Source organism: Tubulanus polymorphus, chromosome 6 (assembly GCF_964204645.1).
Source record: "Tubulanus polymorphus chromosome 6, tnTubPoly1.2, whole genome shotgun sequence".
Classification (NCBI taxonomy): Eukaryota; Metazoa; Nemertea; class Palaeonemertea; order Tubulaniformes; family Tubulanidae; genus Tubulanus; species Tubulanus polymorphus.
Window position 1 is genome coordinate 12,916,917 of NC_134030.1, and position 20,072 is coordinate 12,936,988.

A 20,072-nucleotide genomic window follows, 5' to 3' on the forward strand; every position below is an offset into this window, starting at 1 on the left:
TCAGATGACGATACTCGTGGTCGTTTCGGATCGGTTTTTTTGAGGTGCGTCCGTTTTTGTGCTGTTGGTTCGACCTACGGCTACGACTTGGCGCCAACGTAGACTGTCTCTCTCCAGAGCTGACAAGACGATTAGCACGGAAGGCGAAAATCTCAATTGAGGGTTCCGTTGTCTGAGAATCTGCGGTTGTCCTGTTCGGATGGTCTTTTTTTGGTTGATTTTGAAATTCACTCCCATCACCTTCATACAATTCCGAATTGACAAACAGATTGCCCTGCCAATTAAAAAATGCTTTGTTTCCAGCTTTTATGGCTGGTTTTTTAATTGGCAGTTTTTCACGGATTTCAGCGGCATTTTCTGGCTGTGATCTTCACTGATCGAGATTTTGGTATTCTTGAGTTTGAATGCTTTCTGTCTTACGCGCTCTCTGCCAGAGTACAAAACAAAACGCGCGATAATTGTTTTGTTTGCTGCTTTGCTTCTATTAAGTCGATGTACTCTCTGAAACTTGATCTCCTCTACGTCTTCGATCTTTAAGTACAAGTATCAGTATTTATTCACATAATAGATTGATACAAATTGATACAAAGCATTTAAGTATAGATGTATAATAAAAAAACAGTGTAGCAATAAATTATGCGAGGGGCTAGGCAAAGCCAAATTAACTGCTTAAATGAGTCCTTTCCCCTTCACAACATACACACACCCTTCTCACAATCATTCACTCGTTACACAATCATACTAGAAAAGTAGCATAATAGATCTAACCAAAATTTATTAGATCTATTATGGTAGATTGGTAGGAGAAACATGGCGGACCGGTGGCAGTCAGGAAAATGAGCTCCTGCATTTCCTGGATATTTGGATATTATATTGGCAGGAAACTGTAAGTGGACATTTTCAACTACCTCAACTTTCTCTGAGAAACTGCGGAGTGTAAACCGATAAGCCAAAAAATCTGCGAGAAAGGCGAAAAGAAGTTTTTAATTTTGTTCAACTCAAACATTTCCGATCTCAATCACGCGCCCGTTTTGCACTTGCTCACATGATAGTGAGCTGGAATTAGTAGCGTTCCTAAACTTTTAATTAGCAGCGATCAAGTTGAAGTATCGTATTTAGTTATAAACTGTCTGGCAACTTTTTTTGGTGAGTTTTCGCAAGATTCATACCAATTTTAACATACTGGTCACGCGTCACCGCTCTCCTATGCTCGCGTATGTCCGCAAACATAATTCATAACCTCGTGAATACTGATTGTTAGCGCTGTTGATCATGGATTCGAATGGAGAAAACAGTCACAATAGCCCAGCAAACACAGGTAACTATAGAAACGCCGGACCACCTCGCAGTGAATGTTTTAAGATTGGAAACCTCCTGCAGGAGGTCCTCAACAAAGTTAGCGTTTTACCAGATTTAAACGAGAAAGTCGATTCACTATCTGCAACTCGCGTTTCTAGTGTCGAGAATGATCTAAAAGCATGCAGAAACTCAGTAACAAACGCAAATAACGCACAAGGAGAACTCAGACATAACGTGAACCAAGCTTTAAAATCTCTGGCTGAAACTACCAAGTTAGCCGAAAAGAACGCGCAACGTATCGAATATCAAGAAAACTACGGGCGTCGCGAAAATTTGATTTTCAATGGAATTCCAGAGCAAAACACCGAGAATTGCGAACTTCTAATCCGTAAGATCATTAAAGAAAGATTAGAGATCAACGACTCTGATAGTATTAAATTTCAAAGAGTGCATAGACTATATAGGAAAGTTGAAAGAAACATCCCGCGCAGTATTATCGCACGATTTGTTCACTTCCCCGATAGAGAACGCGTTAGACGTCAGGCTTACAAACTCCGTAACAGTGAATTTTCAATAAGTGAGGATTATAGTAGTGAAACCACAGCAAAAATACGGGCAAAAAAGCCGCAGTAGAAGCCGGCCATTAAAGGGTAACTGACACTTTTTTTTTTATTTCAAAATTCGATAAGTTCTATCGAACTAAGGAAGACTTTGAAATAGTTCTGTTCAAAAATGTGTAGTTTCCGCGAAAATCGTGATTTTGTAAGACAATTTTTGACCTCATTTCGTTGTATACATCGCGTTAGAAATCATCGGCAATTTCCGTCGATCTCCGGCGCTGTGACGTCAATAAAGTGAGCACTGAAAATTCTCTTCTATGAGATAACGTTGCGTTTTTACTACTCGGCGTGTTTTCACTGCTTTTTCTCAAATGCCAAATCGTTGTGTTTGCTTTGGGTGCGATTATTCGGATAGGGGTATATTTCTTTTTCCGAAGAATCCTGTTCTTCGAGAAAAATGGGCTTCTTTTGTAGGTTTAAAGCGATTGAATTGGAGCGGCCCAACGTCGAATAGCGTCGTGTGTTACCGGCATTTTACCAACGATGATTTCGTTAATAAAATGCAGTATGATGCACAATTTGCAAAGAGGTAAGTTTCATTCAGTCATCTTAACATTTATTCGAGACATGGTTTGAGAATAATTATTGTATGGGCTTGAAAATCACTGTTAAAAGGGTCGCATTTTCAAGTCCAATTCAAATCAATAAAATTTATTTTTTCCACGCGCGGTATCCAATTCATAATTTTTTATGTCAAAATGCCGTTTAACTTTTGTTTGCTAAGCGTGATTGTAAAACCATGCCTTCTAGGTCAGCTTACATCGTGTGACAATAGAAACATCTTTTCATTGAACTACTACTATAGGCCACAGTGCATTGGCCATCGTACAATAGGCTTTTATTGTCATAGTTAGTGAGTGCCTTACTTCACTCACTAACTACAATAACAAAATGAATATTTCACGAGCCTTGTGAATTAACGGTTGCCTTTTGCTTGAAATAGATTGTTGCTGAAACAAGGAGCCGTGCCATCGATCCACACTGTGATAGAAACCCCTGAATCTACATCTCAACCAGAGGATTTCTTCTCGCTACCACGAAAGCCTGGACGAAAAGTGTTTGAGAAGAGGGAGAGACGGCGAGTCATTGCTGAGACTGAGAGCCAGGTTTTGCATAATCTTCAACCAAATTTGGTTGAAGATTATGCAAAACCTGGTGAAGATGACGGCGGGGAAGTGTATGCGGAACCCGGTATCAAATCAGAGTTCGAGGCGACAAGAGAATTTGCTGTGCAGGCTGAACCGGATTGTAAATCTCGAGGTAGGATTTTCATGATGGTATGGTGTATCATTGTCATTCAGTTTTGAATATATCACTGTAATCATTGAATTTCATGTTATTTAATGATAATTTTTTCTAGGGATGCAAACGCTGAAAGAAACTGCACAGGTGAAGACCAAAATTGTGTACCGCATCAAACCTAAGATTATCTACAGAACGCCATTTAAGGCTCAGCGTTCAGTTGGAATCCAGGAAAATGCATTGAGTGAGTATTCTTTATTCAGTCTATATCGTATTATGGTACGGCTTGTATTATGGGGTTTTTTATGATATCATCTATTCTCCCTATCTATTTAATCCTACTACTGTGATTGGTCTGTTTTAGCCCGAAACATTGGTATTCAATGTAAGCGACCTGCTGAAGAACTTACAAATACCTCAAAAGCCATTTGTATTGGAGAAGAATCAGATTTAGGGAGTGACAGTGAAGATGATGACTATCATCCAGATTCGGCAGAAGAGTCAGAGATGGACAGTGGCTCTGAGGATGATTCTGAAGGCAGAGTTATGTTTGAAGAAATGAGGTTAGTAAAGTATAATATTTTAATCATGAATGATATTTTCCTTTCTTTTGTATAAAACTTCATTTGATGTACTATTTACAGGATCTTTGGTTGGTGATTCTATGCAAAAATATCTGACGAATACACGGGTTATAAATAAAGTGAAGATGATGTCACCATACGGCCAAACCAGTAAACTGGAGTGTCTTCACAGTTTATTCAATCATTTTGCCCAGAAGATGATTCAGTTTTCTTACAATGGAATGACAAGCAGGTAAGCAAAGTATATAACAATTGAGTGATATTTTTTCATACATATGTCCCTGCTAAGACTTATATCAATGTCTTATGTCTTCTCTAAGGTTACAAATAGCTGCCCTACATTTCAATGAGAATAGTGACAGAATACAAGGCACAAAGATTGATGGGACAAAAAAATATAGCATTGTCTATCCAAAATACAAGGACACCCACACATTACGAAAACTACTCACTGATGCCACTTATGGTGAATATTAAAGTCATTAACTAAACTTATGTAAATAATTCATTACCAAACACATTGTTGGCTAACAGTGTTTTTTATTTCAGAATATGTCGACATTTGCTGGAACAAGATACTCGAGGACGTGGAAGAAGCAGATAGGCCGAGGAAAATAATCACAGTACCACCAAATCTCACATCAAACAAAGAAAAAATCACCAAAGAGGAAGCCATCGCAATGCACAGGACAAGATTCAAAAAAACTAATAGATGATTGAATGGTAAGTCTCTTGACATTTGTATTGAAGGTATAATTTCATTTAAAATTGTAATACATGCACATGAAAACATGACAATTATATTGATTTTCTTAAAAAATACATTCTTTTTAGGTCTGCGGAAAAAATGATGACCCAAAGTGATGATTTAATTCGAAAAATAATGTACGAAGAAATATATTTGAAATTTGGCAGTTCAAAGATACCGAGTACGTTTTATTTCAACATCAGGAATCATGATATATCTTGTATTCGTTTTATAATTCAACCTAAAATATTTTTCATGTCTTTTTCAGGTGATAAAGACAAAATATCTACATTTGCATGGGAAGATTAATGGTGAAACTACAAGTCTAAGTGAAAGTTGTAGACACCAGTTCACTCAATAAATGATCTGTAGAAAATTGATAGGAAACTGAAAATAAAATTATTGATCTGCTTAAGCATAACAAAACTGCTCCTTACTTGAACAATTAATTGCGATCAGATGTTTAAATTAGAACTCAATGGATTGAAAGCAAAACGTTTTATACATTATAAATATGCAATGAAATTTATATTTTATATCTAAGCGATGTCATTGTTTTATTAAAATATCTGTAAGAAAAGCACAAGTTAAGAAGAATATATAAACATCGTTAGAATTTTTAAGTTGAATTCTTCTATTTTAATTCATTATGGTCCATCAATCGACACATTACGAAATCCTTTATATACATGGTCCTCCTCATAACCGTCCTCAGGGAAATGTGCGCGGATGCACGAAACGACACAAGCAGGCAAAATTCTCCTATTCTCCTTGCCCAAATATCCCCAACACCACCGAACAAATGATCTGTATGCTACATGTCTTAATTTCGCATTTGCTGACCCTTCAAAACTTTTCCGTCCGTACTGCCGTTTAAATTCGGTCCACATCAGCTGCAGGACCCAAGGGTTCAAACAGATCGAAGCGAAAGCTGCTGTGTCCGTCATGCAGGTCTCTTCATTTTGTCCGGACTCCTCCCAAACCCATTCCAGTCTTCTTTTCACGACATCAATCTCCATACAGCACACACACTCTTGCTCCGTCTCTAAGATCTGACAGTGTCCACATTGGCACCTAAAAAGATTATCCATAAAAATTTTTTTAAGGTATGGATATAGGTATCTACTTGTTGTAAGCCTATGCTGATACAATGCAGTGCAAGAATAGTCCAGCAGTGCCAGCACAACGACGTTGAATCGCACTGAGCTTTTGAAACGAACATGATAAGATTCTCTCAACTTCGCCAACAAAGCTCAAAAACCTATAATTAAATCTACGGCTTAATGAATCTTAAAATATATATTTTTAAGTTAATTGTTATATGAACATACCACTGATTCAGATTATCCAGCTCCAAACGGTTTATTCGGCCTTCGTCGTCGTCTCCCTCTGCCTCCGGTCTGGGTCCATCGCCGTTTCGCTTCGGTTCTGCCTCTGGTTCGTATAAATACGGCCCGATCATTAATTCCTCTTCGTCACTTGTTTCCTGCCATTCAAAATCACTAAGCGATTCATCTGAATTTGATGCCGAAGTGGCATTAAATTCAGATGAATCGCTCCCATTGTCCGATTCTCTATTCATTTCTATAGACGCCATTATTGAGTCGCTGCCTTTAATGACGTAGTTCTATAAATAGCCCGCAGTACACGTGTTTTTCCGGAACGATGTAAACAAAACGAGGCGCGCGAAAATCAAAATCATCAAATATCATTATAAATTGAAATTTTTTCCGATCTTTCAAATTGTCAATCTCAATAGTATACTATAATGAATCATTTTATTCCAAAAGTAGAAAATTCTTGAAAAAGTGTCAGTTACCCTTTAAGCTTTTTTCAATTGGCAAGGTAATTTATTCGTCGACTCAAAGCTTTGCAAGGGCGATGGAAGCGAGTTCCATGTACGCGAAAGTAATCCGAACTTCTCATTACAAAGTCAGATTGGAAGCAACCCAGAGAAAAGTCGTCACACAATGGGAGTATTCAAGTTTAACGCTAATCAATGTTCAGCAAATCCCAGCGGGGAAATCTCCGCAACCAACAGACAAAACACAATACCGAATGTCAATACGCAAAACAGGAATAAGAGCCCGAAACGTAAGACAACGAAACCAGACACGAAACGACCGAGAATATCATCGTCGGATGAAGGTTTAAATGTAGGTGAAGCATTACAGAGCCTAGTACTAGACATGGACTCGCACCAAATGACAACCCATGTAAATGATGAACAGCCTGCCAATGACGAAGCCTAGCAAACCAGCACAGAGCCAAACTGTAGCAAGTTATCGATATTAACTATAAACGTAGGTGGCCTAAGGAGCAAAGAATATGTTTCTGAGTTTGATAAGTTAATACAGGCGTAAGATGTTTGTGTTCTCATTGAAACGAAGCTTGATGACATTGACGAACCCTGGGCAAACTCATTTTTGGCTTGGATGTATTCTACTCACAAAAAATCGTGTAAAAATTTCATCGTTTCGGTCAGGCGGTATAGCAATAGCCTTACGTAAAATCTTAGCTGCTTACGTCACCGTTATCAAAAACTGTAGTTAATTTGTACTGTGGATATCATTAGACAGGTATGTAACAGGGTACGATAAAATCCTTTAGATCGGTGCGGTGTACTTACCACCCGAATCTAGCAAATACGGTAGTGTAGACTGTTTTAATGAATTAAATGTTGATATTTTAGAAAATTTTGATAATAATCGGTCCTCCATGTTATTATGTGGAGACTTCAACGCTTACACGGGTGGTCTTCTCGACTACAGTGAACCGGATAATTTTATAACTGAAGGGTTAGATATCAATTAAAGTGAAATATTGGTCGAAACTTATAACTGTACATACTTTTTACACCACCAAGGCATTAAAAGGCGTAAGACTAAAGATCTTTCGGTAAATAATTTTGGATCGCGTTTGGTCGAACTTTGCAAAAACCATGATTATTGTTATCTTTAATGGGAGAATAAGCCCTGATCATACGATTGGTGATTTTACTTGCCACGAAGGTTTAAACAAACACACTATAGACTATGTAATAGGATCCCCACATTTAATTGAATCTGTTAAATCGTTAAAGGTATTATAATTTGAAAAACTTTTCTCTGACGTGCATTGGCCCGGTCACAACAGAGCTCCAGCTTTAAACCCGAACAGCAAATTTGCCTCCACTTAGTAGGGAAGACGATCATTTGAAAGAAATCATAAACTGGAAGCCCGAGAGAAAGGAGCAATTTTGTATAGCACTTGAAAAGGAAATTCCTCTTCTTGATGAAATAACAGAGGGTTTAACCAATTTTAACATAAACGCTAGTGATGCAAACGACAGAGTGTGTAAAATCACAGGCACTTGAATATGGGCTTTGATAATGGATAAATATTTGATAATTTACCAGCGATACGTTAATCCTACTTTAATAGATCCGCCATGTTTTATAATAAAATTACCCATGATGCAACGGGCGCCGGTCGTTTAGCTACACTATACAGAAAGGCTGGAAACGATCCTATCTCCGTAATGCTTAAATCTACCCGCAGTTATCGGGACAGCGGTGACGTCACAACCAACCGAAGAGCGATCGGAAATTTCCGACGTGGCCTTCGCGAAGTTCCGAAGGGACGCCCTCTGGTATTCGTATTTTTCACTCCTCTAGGTTGAAACCGGGAAATTCGAAATTCGAGCGTTTGTGAACGTGAACCGTGAAGCCAGTGCCAGTGCCCATTTTTCTGGACTAAGATTGCCTCGGGGATTAGAGAGAGCAGTGCTGTGTATCCTCGTCAACGTAAGAAGTTCATTTTCCTCAAAAACAATGCAAGAATTGCATGATTCGAATAAAATTACAAGAAAATACCACCAATGATCAACATTTTTAATTTTATCACACAACTTAACTTACAAATAAAAGTGTCACTGATTAAAATTCATCAATCTATGAATCTTCATAATAAATACTGCAAGCTCTCTTGCAACTTAGAATTCTTTACATTTAAATAAATCATATTTTCTTTTTTCATCAATAAATTACTTCTGTTTTTTACACAAACTTTTGTAAAAGGCTTTATAAAATTAAAACGAAAACCGTAACACCTCCTTTTATTCTTATTCTTAAACTAAACCCTGTTATAACATATATCACTATAGCCTATATCACTTCTCTCCCTACATAAAATCAAAAATTAAAATATCACTACAATTTCTTTAAACGCGGACAAATCAATCAACAGCCTGTTAACATAGGCCTAACCATTCACCTTCTGAAGGGCAGCCTGTTGTCTGAAAACTTCGGGACGGTTGTTCAAAAGTTGGTATGAGTTAACCTGTGGATAGTTGCTATGGTGACAATTGAAATTTCATTGTTACTATGGTATTTATCCACCGGTTATCTTTAACCAACTTTTGAGCAACTGGCCCCTGACTTTTAAACATGTTTTACTGAATACATCACTGTCTCTTCTTTCCTCAGGTTTGCGTCGGCATTAGTAATAGGGGTAATGGGCTTTCATACCAAAGGTCGAACGGTCGAGCTCATTAAAAAACAAAACATTAAAAGTAATTTAAAACTATAATATATCTTCATAACCGTGTGCATTTTATATTATAACTAAATATTTATTCTAAGATATCAATAATTTAAAAAGCATATTGTATTAAATCAATTGGTCGCTACCGCTCCGCTCCGCGACCAATTGATTTATTTACAATACACAAATTCATATAATCAAATATATTCAAATAATAATAATATTCAACTGAAATACACACGGTTATGAAAATATATTATAGTTTTAAATTACTTTTAATATATGTTTTTAATGAACTCGACCATTCAACCTTTGATATGAAAGCCCATTACCCCTATTACTCTTAAAATATTATTAAAGTGTGTTTGAAATAATGCATAGCTGTTTATACTAAAACATGATTCTATTTGAACCTATATATCATTGAACTTCTAAAATCAATTTTAATAAAAAATTTAGTATTAAAATGGAAGCAAATAAGTACTACTGCCCAACATGTAATATCAATATAGATAAATCCCAAAAAGCAAGACACAATAAAACTAAAACACATTTAGAGAATAAATTAAACTAGAATATAAAGATGATATATTAGAAACTAAATTAGATGAGTTAAAGAATGAAAAAGAAACATATAAATGTGATACATGTAATCAATCATTCAGCGATAAAAGATATTATAATGAACATTTAAAATCTAAAAGTCATATTAGAAATAAGAATAATGATATTTTAGGTGAAGATTATTTTGATAAAGACAATGATAAGAAACAGAAGACAATTAAAAACATAAAAAATAAATTAAACAATAAAAGACCATACATGGAAGATGTAAGAAATTATATTAATTCATTAGATAATAAAAAAGATATAGAGATAACCGAAGCATTTAAAAGTGATATTGGTCCAGCAGCTATCGAGTTTAAATTTCATAAAGGAAAAACATTAGAAGAAAATAAAAAACATTTAGAAAATATGAAAGAAATAATAAAAATAATAACTGATGTTGAATATCCTAAAATTAGTATATCTTCTAAAGTTAAATTCATAAAATCTGAAGATAAACCAATATATAATATAAATTCTCATTCACAACATATTATTTCAAAACAACATATAGATGATAAATTAGATAAATGTTATAATGAAGTAAAAACTAAAATCGAAGAGAAATATTTTGAAGGATCTGGTTTAATATTTGATGAAATAATATTTATGACTTTATATGTTTATAACACAAAATATAATAAGTTAACTAAATCGGAACCAATTGATGAAAATAATGAATCATATTATAAAGAACCAGATATTGAAGCATCGAGTTATATTAAACTACCATTTAAAACTAATGCTGTAATAAATGTACAAAATGAAGATGATAAATGTTTTCTATGGACAATTATAAGTTGCTTACATCCAACAGAAGATATTACACATAGTTTTAGATTAACAAATTATAAACCATTTGAAAACAATTACAAGATAGATAAGTATCCTGTTATAATTAAAAACATCCCAAAAATAGAAAGAGATAATAATTTAAGAATAAATGTATTTGATTTAATCAAATTGCCAAATACAAAAGGTAACAATATAAAACATTATACATTAAAACCTTTATACCTATCAAAAGATTATGATTCAAATGATGTTATAGATATACTATATTATGAGAATCATTATATGTGGATTAAACAAATAGATTTATTTTTTAAATCAGAAAATGATCACCATAAAATATATCTTTGTAGAAAATGTTTACATAGATTCAGTAATGAAAGTACATTATTAAATCATAAACAATTATGTGAAAATCATGATTATTGTAAATTAGTTTTACCAAATGAAAAAGATAAAATATTAGAATTCAAAAAATATGATTACAAAAATAAAGTACCATTTGTTATATATGGAGATTTTGAATCATTAAATAAAGAATTAACTGATCAAGATAGAAAAGAAATATATTATAAAAGAAAGAAATTAAATTCTAATGAAAAAGATCTTTCAGATGAACCACCAAAAACAAATACTATTAAAAAGATTCATCAATCAGCTGCAGCTTTCGGGTTATATATAAAATCTGATTATCCAGAACTAATTGAAAGTGAATATTATGATTATAGAAATGAAAATGTTATCAATCATTTTTGTGACTTATTAATTGAATATGAAATAAGATTTAGTAAATTATTGAATACAAATATAGAAATTATAATGACAGAAGAAGATAAAGAAGCATTTGCGTTTGCAGATAAATGTTATTATTGTGAAAAGATATTTAATTATAAAGATAAAAAAGTAAGAGACCATGATCATTTGAATGGAAAGTTTAGAGGCGCTGCACATGAGAATTGTAACTTACAAGCTAAGAAAATTAATTTTGTACCAGTTATATTTCATAATCTATCAGGATATGATGCACATTTATTCATCAAACAGTTATGCCATAAAATAGAAGAAATTAATAATGAAATTGAAAGATTAAATTCAAATAGATCAAAAGATAAAATACCAACTTATAAATTTAGAATGTTAGCTAAAACATCTGAGAATTATATATCATTCCAATTTGGTTGCCTAAGATTTATAGTTTCATATAGATTTTCAAATAGTTCATTAGATAACTTATCAAAATCATTAGTTGATGATGAATTAAAGACATTAAAAGAATATTACCCAAATAATGATGATTTTCAATTAATGAGATATAAAGGCGCTATTCCATATTCATTTTATAAAAATCATAATGATTTTAACATAACTGAATTATTGAAAGAACAATTCTATGATGAATTAAAAAATGAATATGTTAAAGATGAAGTATATAATAGAACATTGAATATTTGGAATAATTTCAAAATAGAAAATCATGGGCAATTAGTAGATTTATATTAAAAATCAGATGTATTATTATTAACCGATATATTCGAAAGGTTTAGAGATGTAAACCTAAAATATTTTAACATTGATCCTTGTCATTGTTATTCATCACCAGGATTAGGGATTGTGGATTAAAATTTACAGATATAAAAATGGATTTGTTAACAAATATAGATCAGTTACTATTATTTGAAAAATCTATAAGAGGAGGAGTTTCAGGTGTATTAGGGGATAGATATTTCAATGTAAATGATAACCCCGGATATAAGTTATTATATATAGATGCAAATAATTTGTATGGCAATGATGGAACCACAACCTTATGGAGTATTTGAAATAACTGAAGTTTTACAACATGAAAATAATGATAAATTTGATTGGAAGAAAAGAATTCTAGATATTGCAGATGATTCAGATACTGGTTACTTTTTTGTTGTAGATTTAGAATATCCTGAAGATAAAAAATTTAAATCTAGAAATCTAGCATACTGTCCCGAACATAAAACTGTAACACATCAAGAATTATCAAATTATCAAAAAAGAATTAAACCCGAAAATCATATTCATACAGAAAAGTTAATGGTAACTCAAGAAGATAAATATAATTATGTAGTACATTATAGAATGTTAAAGTTTTATTTGAATCAAGGAATGATTCTAAAAAAAGTACATAGATATATTTCATTTAGTCAATCTAAGTGGTTAGAAAAATATATAGATTTTAACACCAAACAGAGAACTAAAGCTAAAACTGATTTCGAGAAAGATTTCTTCAAACTAATGAATAATGCATTCTATGGTAAGACTTGTGAAAATATTGGAAATAGAAATGATATTGAGTTAGTAAGTAATGGCAAAAGGATAAGGCATTTACAATCATATCCTAAGTTCATAGGTAACAGAATATTTGATGAAAATTTAGCTGCAGTTAAGATGAGAAGAACTTCTATGAAATTTAATAAACCAATCTATGTTGGCGCATCAGTTTTAGAATTATCAAAATTACTAATGTATGAATTCTATTATACTGTATTACAACCACTTTTTGGAGAAAAACATATAGAAATATTATATTTTGATACTGACAGTTACATATTAAAGATAAAAACTGATAACATAACAGATGATTTAAAAACATTAAAACATCATTTTGATTTTAGTAATTATCCTAAAAATCATGAATTGTTTAGCAATGATAATAAAAAAGTTCCAGGGAAGTTTAAGGATGAATTAGGTGGTGAAGAAATGATTGAATTCATTGGTATTAGATCTAAAATGTATTCATATAAAACTAAAGAACATGAAGCTAAAAAGTTAAAAGGAATAACCAAAAATGTAGAAGAAAGAATATTCATTTCAAAGATTACATCAATTGTATATTCAATGAAGAAGTTAGAAAACATAAGATGAGATGTTTAAGATCTGAAGATCATGAAATGTTTATTGAAGAAATTGAAAAGATAAGTCTAAACCCATTTGATGATAAAAGATATATTTTAGATGATGGAATTCATACAGTTGCTTATGGTTGCAATTTAGATGAATACTTAAAATTTAAAAGAGAAGAAACAAAAGAGAACGAGATAATGAAAAGAATTCTAACGTGTTAATCAAATTTCAATAAAAATATGTATTATAAATGGAGAGTAAACAAACACACAGTGAGAACAACAAATCATTTCTAGATAGAATTAAAGATATAACAAATGTAAAATCTGTAGATTATAAATTCAAAAAGTTAACAGAATTAATAATCCATAAGAAATATCTAATTACAAATATTGATACAGTTACTAACAAATATGGAGATAAATTAGTTATACACTTAGAATATAAAGGATTAAAAGGAAATACACATAAATTCAGAACATATTTACCGGATAGATTTCATAGATTATCAAGTGAAGACTTAGAAGAATTATGTTCTGGAGATTTCTATTTCGTATACAAAGGTAAGAATGAAAAAGGGCATCATGAAATAGATTTCGAATAAGAAAATATGTAAAATAAATGGCGGAATTAAAAGAATACAGAATATTTGTTGATTCTAGAAGACTTACTAATTATAAATCACATAATTTACTAGTACAATTAGATAGAGAATTTAAGAATTGTGTAGATTTAAAATTAGTTAATATAAGTTTATGTAATTCTTTTCATAATATATCGAATAAAAGTCTTGATCATTTAGCTTTTAAAATTTATGTAAGAAATTTGAATAAATGGTTTCATCTTTATCTAAAACCAGGATTATATAATTTAGAAACATTAGCGCAAGAAATTAATAAAAGAGCTCGTTTAAAAATGGGCTCAGCAGCTGCTCAATTTGAAATTAAATTTATCAAAAATGATAGTTCGAATAAAATAAGAATAAAGTTAACTAATGAACAACATAGATTTCTAGAAAGAAAACCTTTAGCTAAACTGTTTGGAATTCTTCCGGATAGACATTATTCAAATATTGATACTTATACAAATATAATACCTTTTACACACTTTTATATTTATTGCAATTTAATCGAGCCTACAAAAACTTTCGAAGCAACTAAAGATACAATTTGTAATTCTAGTATATTAAATATTTTACCATTAAAAAATGTTAAACAATTTGGAACTCAAATAAATTATAATTTAACTGAATGTGATTTCAAACCATGCATTCCTAAATTCAATAATTTTAAATTAGAAATAAGAAATCATAATGGTTATTTAATTGATTTGAATAACTTTCCTGTAATTTATGAATTAGTTATAAGATGTAGAGAGTAATTTTTTCATTATATAAATGAATATAACTGTTGGGCCGAGCATATGTTTTGGATTTGATTTTAAACGTGAGAAAGAAATGAAATTTAACATTAATGATGTAATTACACATATCAAAAATACTACATTTTTTAATGGAACAACATTTGAATATGAAACAACAATAAATGAAGAAACTTTTAATGTAGAAAAGATTACTGATTTAATTAGAGAGTCTTTAAGATTTTATGAATTAGATGAAGATTTCATTGTTGATGATATTAGAAAAATAATAACTGAAATATATGATAATCATAAAAGTAGTAATGAAATAAATGTTGAATTAATCATAAATAAGATAACTAAATATTTTGATGATAGTAATTTTTTTGATAAATAAATGAGTGATAATAAGTGGATAATAACTGGATTATATAATGGTGCATTACTATCAGTTGGAACTGTTGGTTATTCAATGGTATTAAAAAAAGTATTCAAAATGGGAAGTGTTAATGTTGATAGATTTGATATAAATGATATTTTAAAATTAACATTAGCAATTACTTTATCGAATTTAACTATTGATTATTTGGAAAAACAAAAATATATTCCTCCCATATAAATGCGTAATTTTTTTGCTAAATAAATGGCTTCTGCAATTATAACTATTATAGGATCGGCAATTGTTAACGCTTTAGCATTTACTGGTGGCGGTTATTTATTTAAGCATATTGACAAAAATAGTTCATTAGGAGAACAAAGAAGACATAACTTAGCATTAGAGAAATACAATAAAGCTGCAGAAGAATATAGAGAAAAGAGACAAAACTATATGGATTACATCAATAAAGAATTATATGATCAGAAGATTTCACATAGAGATTTTCAATCAGTTGATGATGCAATGAGTATATATATAACGCAGTAACAAATAAAGAAAAATTACATCTATACAAACCTAAATTATCAGATTATTATACCCAAAGTAAAGAACAACAGAAATATGAAATAATTTGGATTTTAGGTGGAACAGTTATTGTTATATTTGTGGCGTATAAGTTTACTAATTAGTAATTTTTTTTTCTAAATAAATGGAAGATAAAGTTGATAATATTGATATTATTCCTCATGATATAAATAAAACTAAATTAAAAACATATTTAGAAAAACAAATATTAGAATTTGAAAGTGACTTAAAGATAAAAAAGAAAAAATATTTAAAAAGTAAAATTATATATTATCTTATTATCAGTGGTTCGGTTAAAATTAGTTCTGTAATAACATTTCTAGCAATATTCAGTCCATTAACACCTTTAGCTATATCAATTGGTGTGTAAGGATTAAGTTCAAGTGTTTTAACTGGTATAAGTTCAAAATTGAATATAAAAAGTAATAAAGAAAAAATTAAAACTAATATAAAAGAAATTAATAAATTAAAGAATACACTAGATTATATAATAAGTTTAAATGGCCATATAACAGTTGAAGAACAAGATAAATTATTAAAAGAATTAATAAATTATTAATTTTTTAGTTATATAAATGGCAGATAGTTTTCCAAAAGCTTTCCAATATAATAAATCAATTAAATATAATATTCCTGCAATAGATTTTAATAAAGATATTACATATAGAAATGAAGTTTTAGATTCATTAACTAATTTAGAAATTTATGTCACTGAAACTAATAATTTTAATGCAAAGATGGAAAATATATTTCATGTATATTTAATTGATTTTAAAAAATTGAAAGATGAAAAACAATGGTTATTAAAATCTAATATGAAGTATTGGCAGAACCAATTAAATTTTGCGGTTTATTGTGCAACAACAGGTTGTGGAATTAGTTGGAATGATCATTTGAATAATTCTAAATATAGATTAATTCAAAGTTTATTTAGATTTCATACATACTTTCAAATCAGAATAATATTAAATGAATTAGAGTGCACTTTACCAGGATCTAGGTATTTTAAAGAATTAGATAATAATATTAATTTATCAAAGTTTTATAAAATTTGTAATGAATTTAATATAGATATAAATAATTCTGATTTTAGAACAAAAATTGGAACAATAAGATCACTTCCTTGCCCTAAAAAGATTGCAGAATATTGTGCACTTCCCATACCATCTACAAACAGCAACAATAAATAATTCATTTGGATTAAATGATATAAATAAAAAGATTATTACTGCTCCAAAATTAATGGAAGGTGAAAAAAACAAACACATTCAATCAACACAAACTAAAACTAAAAATATTAAATTGCATAATGATTCTAAAATAAAAGATTACAATACTACAGAAAATATAAAAACTGATAATATTCAACATGACATAATTAAACTAAATGATGATAATAAATCCCATGAAAATACTAAATTAGCTATAACTTATATAGGAATTGTAATGGGAGGAATATTATATTTTAAATTTTAATTTTTCTATTATGTCAATGGCAGAAGGTGGAGAAGATATCCCATTGAATCCTTTTGGTGATGAACCCGGTATAAGTGATGAACCACAACCTGATTTTAATGAAACTAATATTGATAATGATGATGAATCAGCATATAATTCTAATTTAGCAGATAGTGCCATCAACAGAAGAAAATGATAGAAGAATTAGATCGAGAATACCTACTGAAAATTTAGACCCAGGTTTAGAAAGAGAAAATTTAGAAAATTATGAATTTATGTATGAATTTCAACATGTATTTAAAGAATCTGGATATAATATAAATGATAGAGGCGCTAGACTTTTAGTACAAGACTTAAAGTTTTTAGATGGTGAATATTATTATCGTTTGAAAGATGATTATTATATTGATATCTCTTATAAAAAACAAGAAAAAATATTAGCAGAATCAACTTTGCTTAAGTTAGACCTATCTAGAATTAAGAGAATAAGAAATAGTAATGAACCAGAAGATGTAACACAAGAAGAAATTATCAAAAATGAAAGAGTATTTAAACAAAGAATTAATAAATTATTTGAAACAATCGATAATAATTTAGAACCAGAAACTAGTAGACCTAATTCAAAAGAAGTTCAAACTGAAAAAATTTTACCGAAGGGATTACTTGATGCAACAGATCAACAATTAGAAGATTTAGATATATTTTCTGATAAAGCAATAAGAGAAATTATTAGTATAAGACTTGCATCTGATAAAATTATGCATGATAAAAATATGAGAGATTTAAAAATTAGAACTTTAGAAAAAGAATTAACCGATAAAAATAAAGAAATAGAACAATTAAAGTCTGATTTAGATCGTCAAGCAATTGATGAAATAGAATATAGGCAAAAAGAATTACGTTTAGAAAAAGAAAAAGATGATTTAGAATATAACATAGAATTACAAAAAGAAGAAATTAAATTATTATTAAAATCATATGATTATAATATTGATAGATTAAAAGATGTTTTTAAAAGATATCTAATAAAACCAGATTCTAGAATAAAATTATTATTTAAGTTTGAAGGAATAACAATTCTTTCAATTCTAACAGCAGTAACTATGTTATTTACAACAATTGGTTTAGCTATATCAAATGCTTTAAAATCTACTCCTACTCCCAATAAACCAGATAAACCCCCGAATGATAATAATTCTATACAAGATAAAGTTAAGGATGGTTTAAAGAAATTAGCAAAATATTTATGGGAACTATCTAAAAAGTCTGCTGCAGCTTTACCCGGAGTTATTGCATCAATTGTTGGTTTTATATTGAAATCTGCAGGAAACATTATTAACTTTGCTGCTGAACATATTATTTTATTTTAAATTACAGTTGTAAGTGCAATTATTTTTGGGTTAGTGAATATGATAAAAAATAAATAATTAATTTTTTTGTTAAATAAATGAGTGGGAGTTATATCAATCCTTCTAAGAATCATAGGCTATCTAATGCTATTAAAGCAGAAAGATCACATCATATAATTACTCATAACCCTTCTAATATTAATCCCGATGAAACTTTATATGTTAGAATTCCTAGATTAACACAAAATACTTTTTATGTTCCAAATAGTATTTATTTATCAGCCGATATAAAAGTAACTGGCCATGATAATAATTATGTTGTCGATAATGTTGGAAGATATTTGATTAAAAAATCAACGATAAAGATTGGCCCAGAAACAGTTTTCTCATTAGATGATTATAATTTATTTATGCATTATAAAGATTTATGGTTAACTAAAGAAAATAGAAATAATATGATATTTCAAGGCATCCAATCAGAAAACCATAATAAATTAAGATCAGGAGCTAATGACGCAATAGTAACTCGTACCGCAGATAATTTGATAAAAAAGATTTATGGAAGCAAATATAAAATTCCATTAGACTTTGAATTGATAAATAATAATGCGCCTTTATATAAATACGCAATTCAAGAATACGTTATATTCGAAATAACATTTGCTCCTGTAAATGAAATTGTATTATCTAGCGTTGTTAAAGATATGAGTTATAAATTATCGAATATATGTTTAGAATATGATACAGTAACTGATGAAAATATTTCAAGTATAATTCAAACTCAATACAATCAAGGATTTTCATTGTTATATGATTATATTGATAAATTTAAAACTGTAACTATTAATGCAAATGATGAAATTATTAATTAGAATATTAACTTCCCAAGAAGATCTATTAAAGGTATATTAATATTTTTTACCATTGCAACATATTCTAATGGTGCAATACAGGTTGATAAGTATTATAATCCTGAAATAACAAAAGTAGAAATAACTATCGAAGGAATAGCAAATAAAATATTTTGTCAAGGAATGAGAATGATTGATCAATGGCCAGAAATTAGAAAACATTTTATGAATGAAAGAGTAAAATCATCTGAAAATTGTAATATTAATCAAATTGATTATTATACCGGCAATAGATATGCATTATGGTTAGATTTTAGGACAACAGAGGATAATTCATTACATGGTTCTGGAAAAAAATTACAAAACACTAAAGATGGAATACAATTATTCATGACGAAGAAAAAAGGAAGCCTAAATTTCAAAATGCACATTTATATTATATCTGACGCGCAATTAAATATTGTAAATTCTCAATTGAATAGTGTTATGTATTAAAATTTTAACTTTAATAAAAATATATATAATAAATGGAAGGTGGAATATATGAAATACAAACTCCAAGTGAAATCATAACAGATATATATTATATATTACCTTATGATGAATACATTAAGTATTTTGGAGATTACTTTAATCAATTCAAATATAGAATAAGTAAAATGAAAGATAATATTGAAACTAAAATAGAAAATAATATTGAAACTAAAATAGAAGATAAGAATGATATTGAATATAAAATAGAAGATAATATTGAAACTAAAATAGATGATAAGAATGATATTGAATATAAAATAGAAGATAA

At 29.9% G+C, this 20,072-nt stretch overlaps 2 protein-coding genes across 2 annotated transcripts; one reads left to right on the forward strand and one right to left on the reverse strand.

Moving 5' to 3' along the window:
• Positions 1–2,961: 2,961 nt before the first annotated feature.
• LOC141907329 (uncharacterized) lies at positions 2,962–5,008 on the forward strand. The gene is made up of 8 exons (XM_074796936.1): positions 2,962–3,179; positions 3,280–3,405; positions 3,526–3,724; positions 3,806–3,977; positions 4,066–4,211; positions 4,295–4,468; positions 4,580–4,674; positions 4,762–5,008. The coding sequence occupies exons 2-4, from the start codon at positions 3,282–3,284 to the stop codon at positions 3,819–3,821; spliced, it is 339 nt and encodes a 112-aa protein (XP_074653037.1). The 5' UTR covers positions 2,962–3,179; positions 3,280–3,281; the 3' UTR covers positions 3,822–3,977; positions 4,066–4,211; positions 4,295–4,468; positions 4,580–4,674; positions 4,762–5,008.
• LOC141907328 (P2X purinoceptor 7-like) lies at positions 4,909–6,177 on the reverse strand. Its single transcript, XM_074796935.1, has 2 exons — positions 5,825–6,177; positions 4,909–5,567 (listed from the first exon to the last, which is right to left on the reverse strand). The coding sequence occupies exons 1-2, from the start codon at positions 6,088–6,090 to the stop codon at positions 5,141–5,143; spliced, it is 693 nt and encodes a 230-aa protein (XP_074653036.1). The 5' UTR covers positions 6,091–6,177; the 3' UTR covers positions 4,909–5,140.
• Between the last annotated feature and the right edge of the window lie 13,895 nt (positions 6,178–20,072).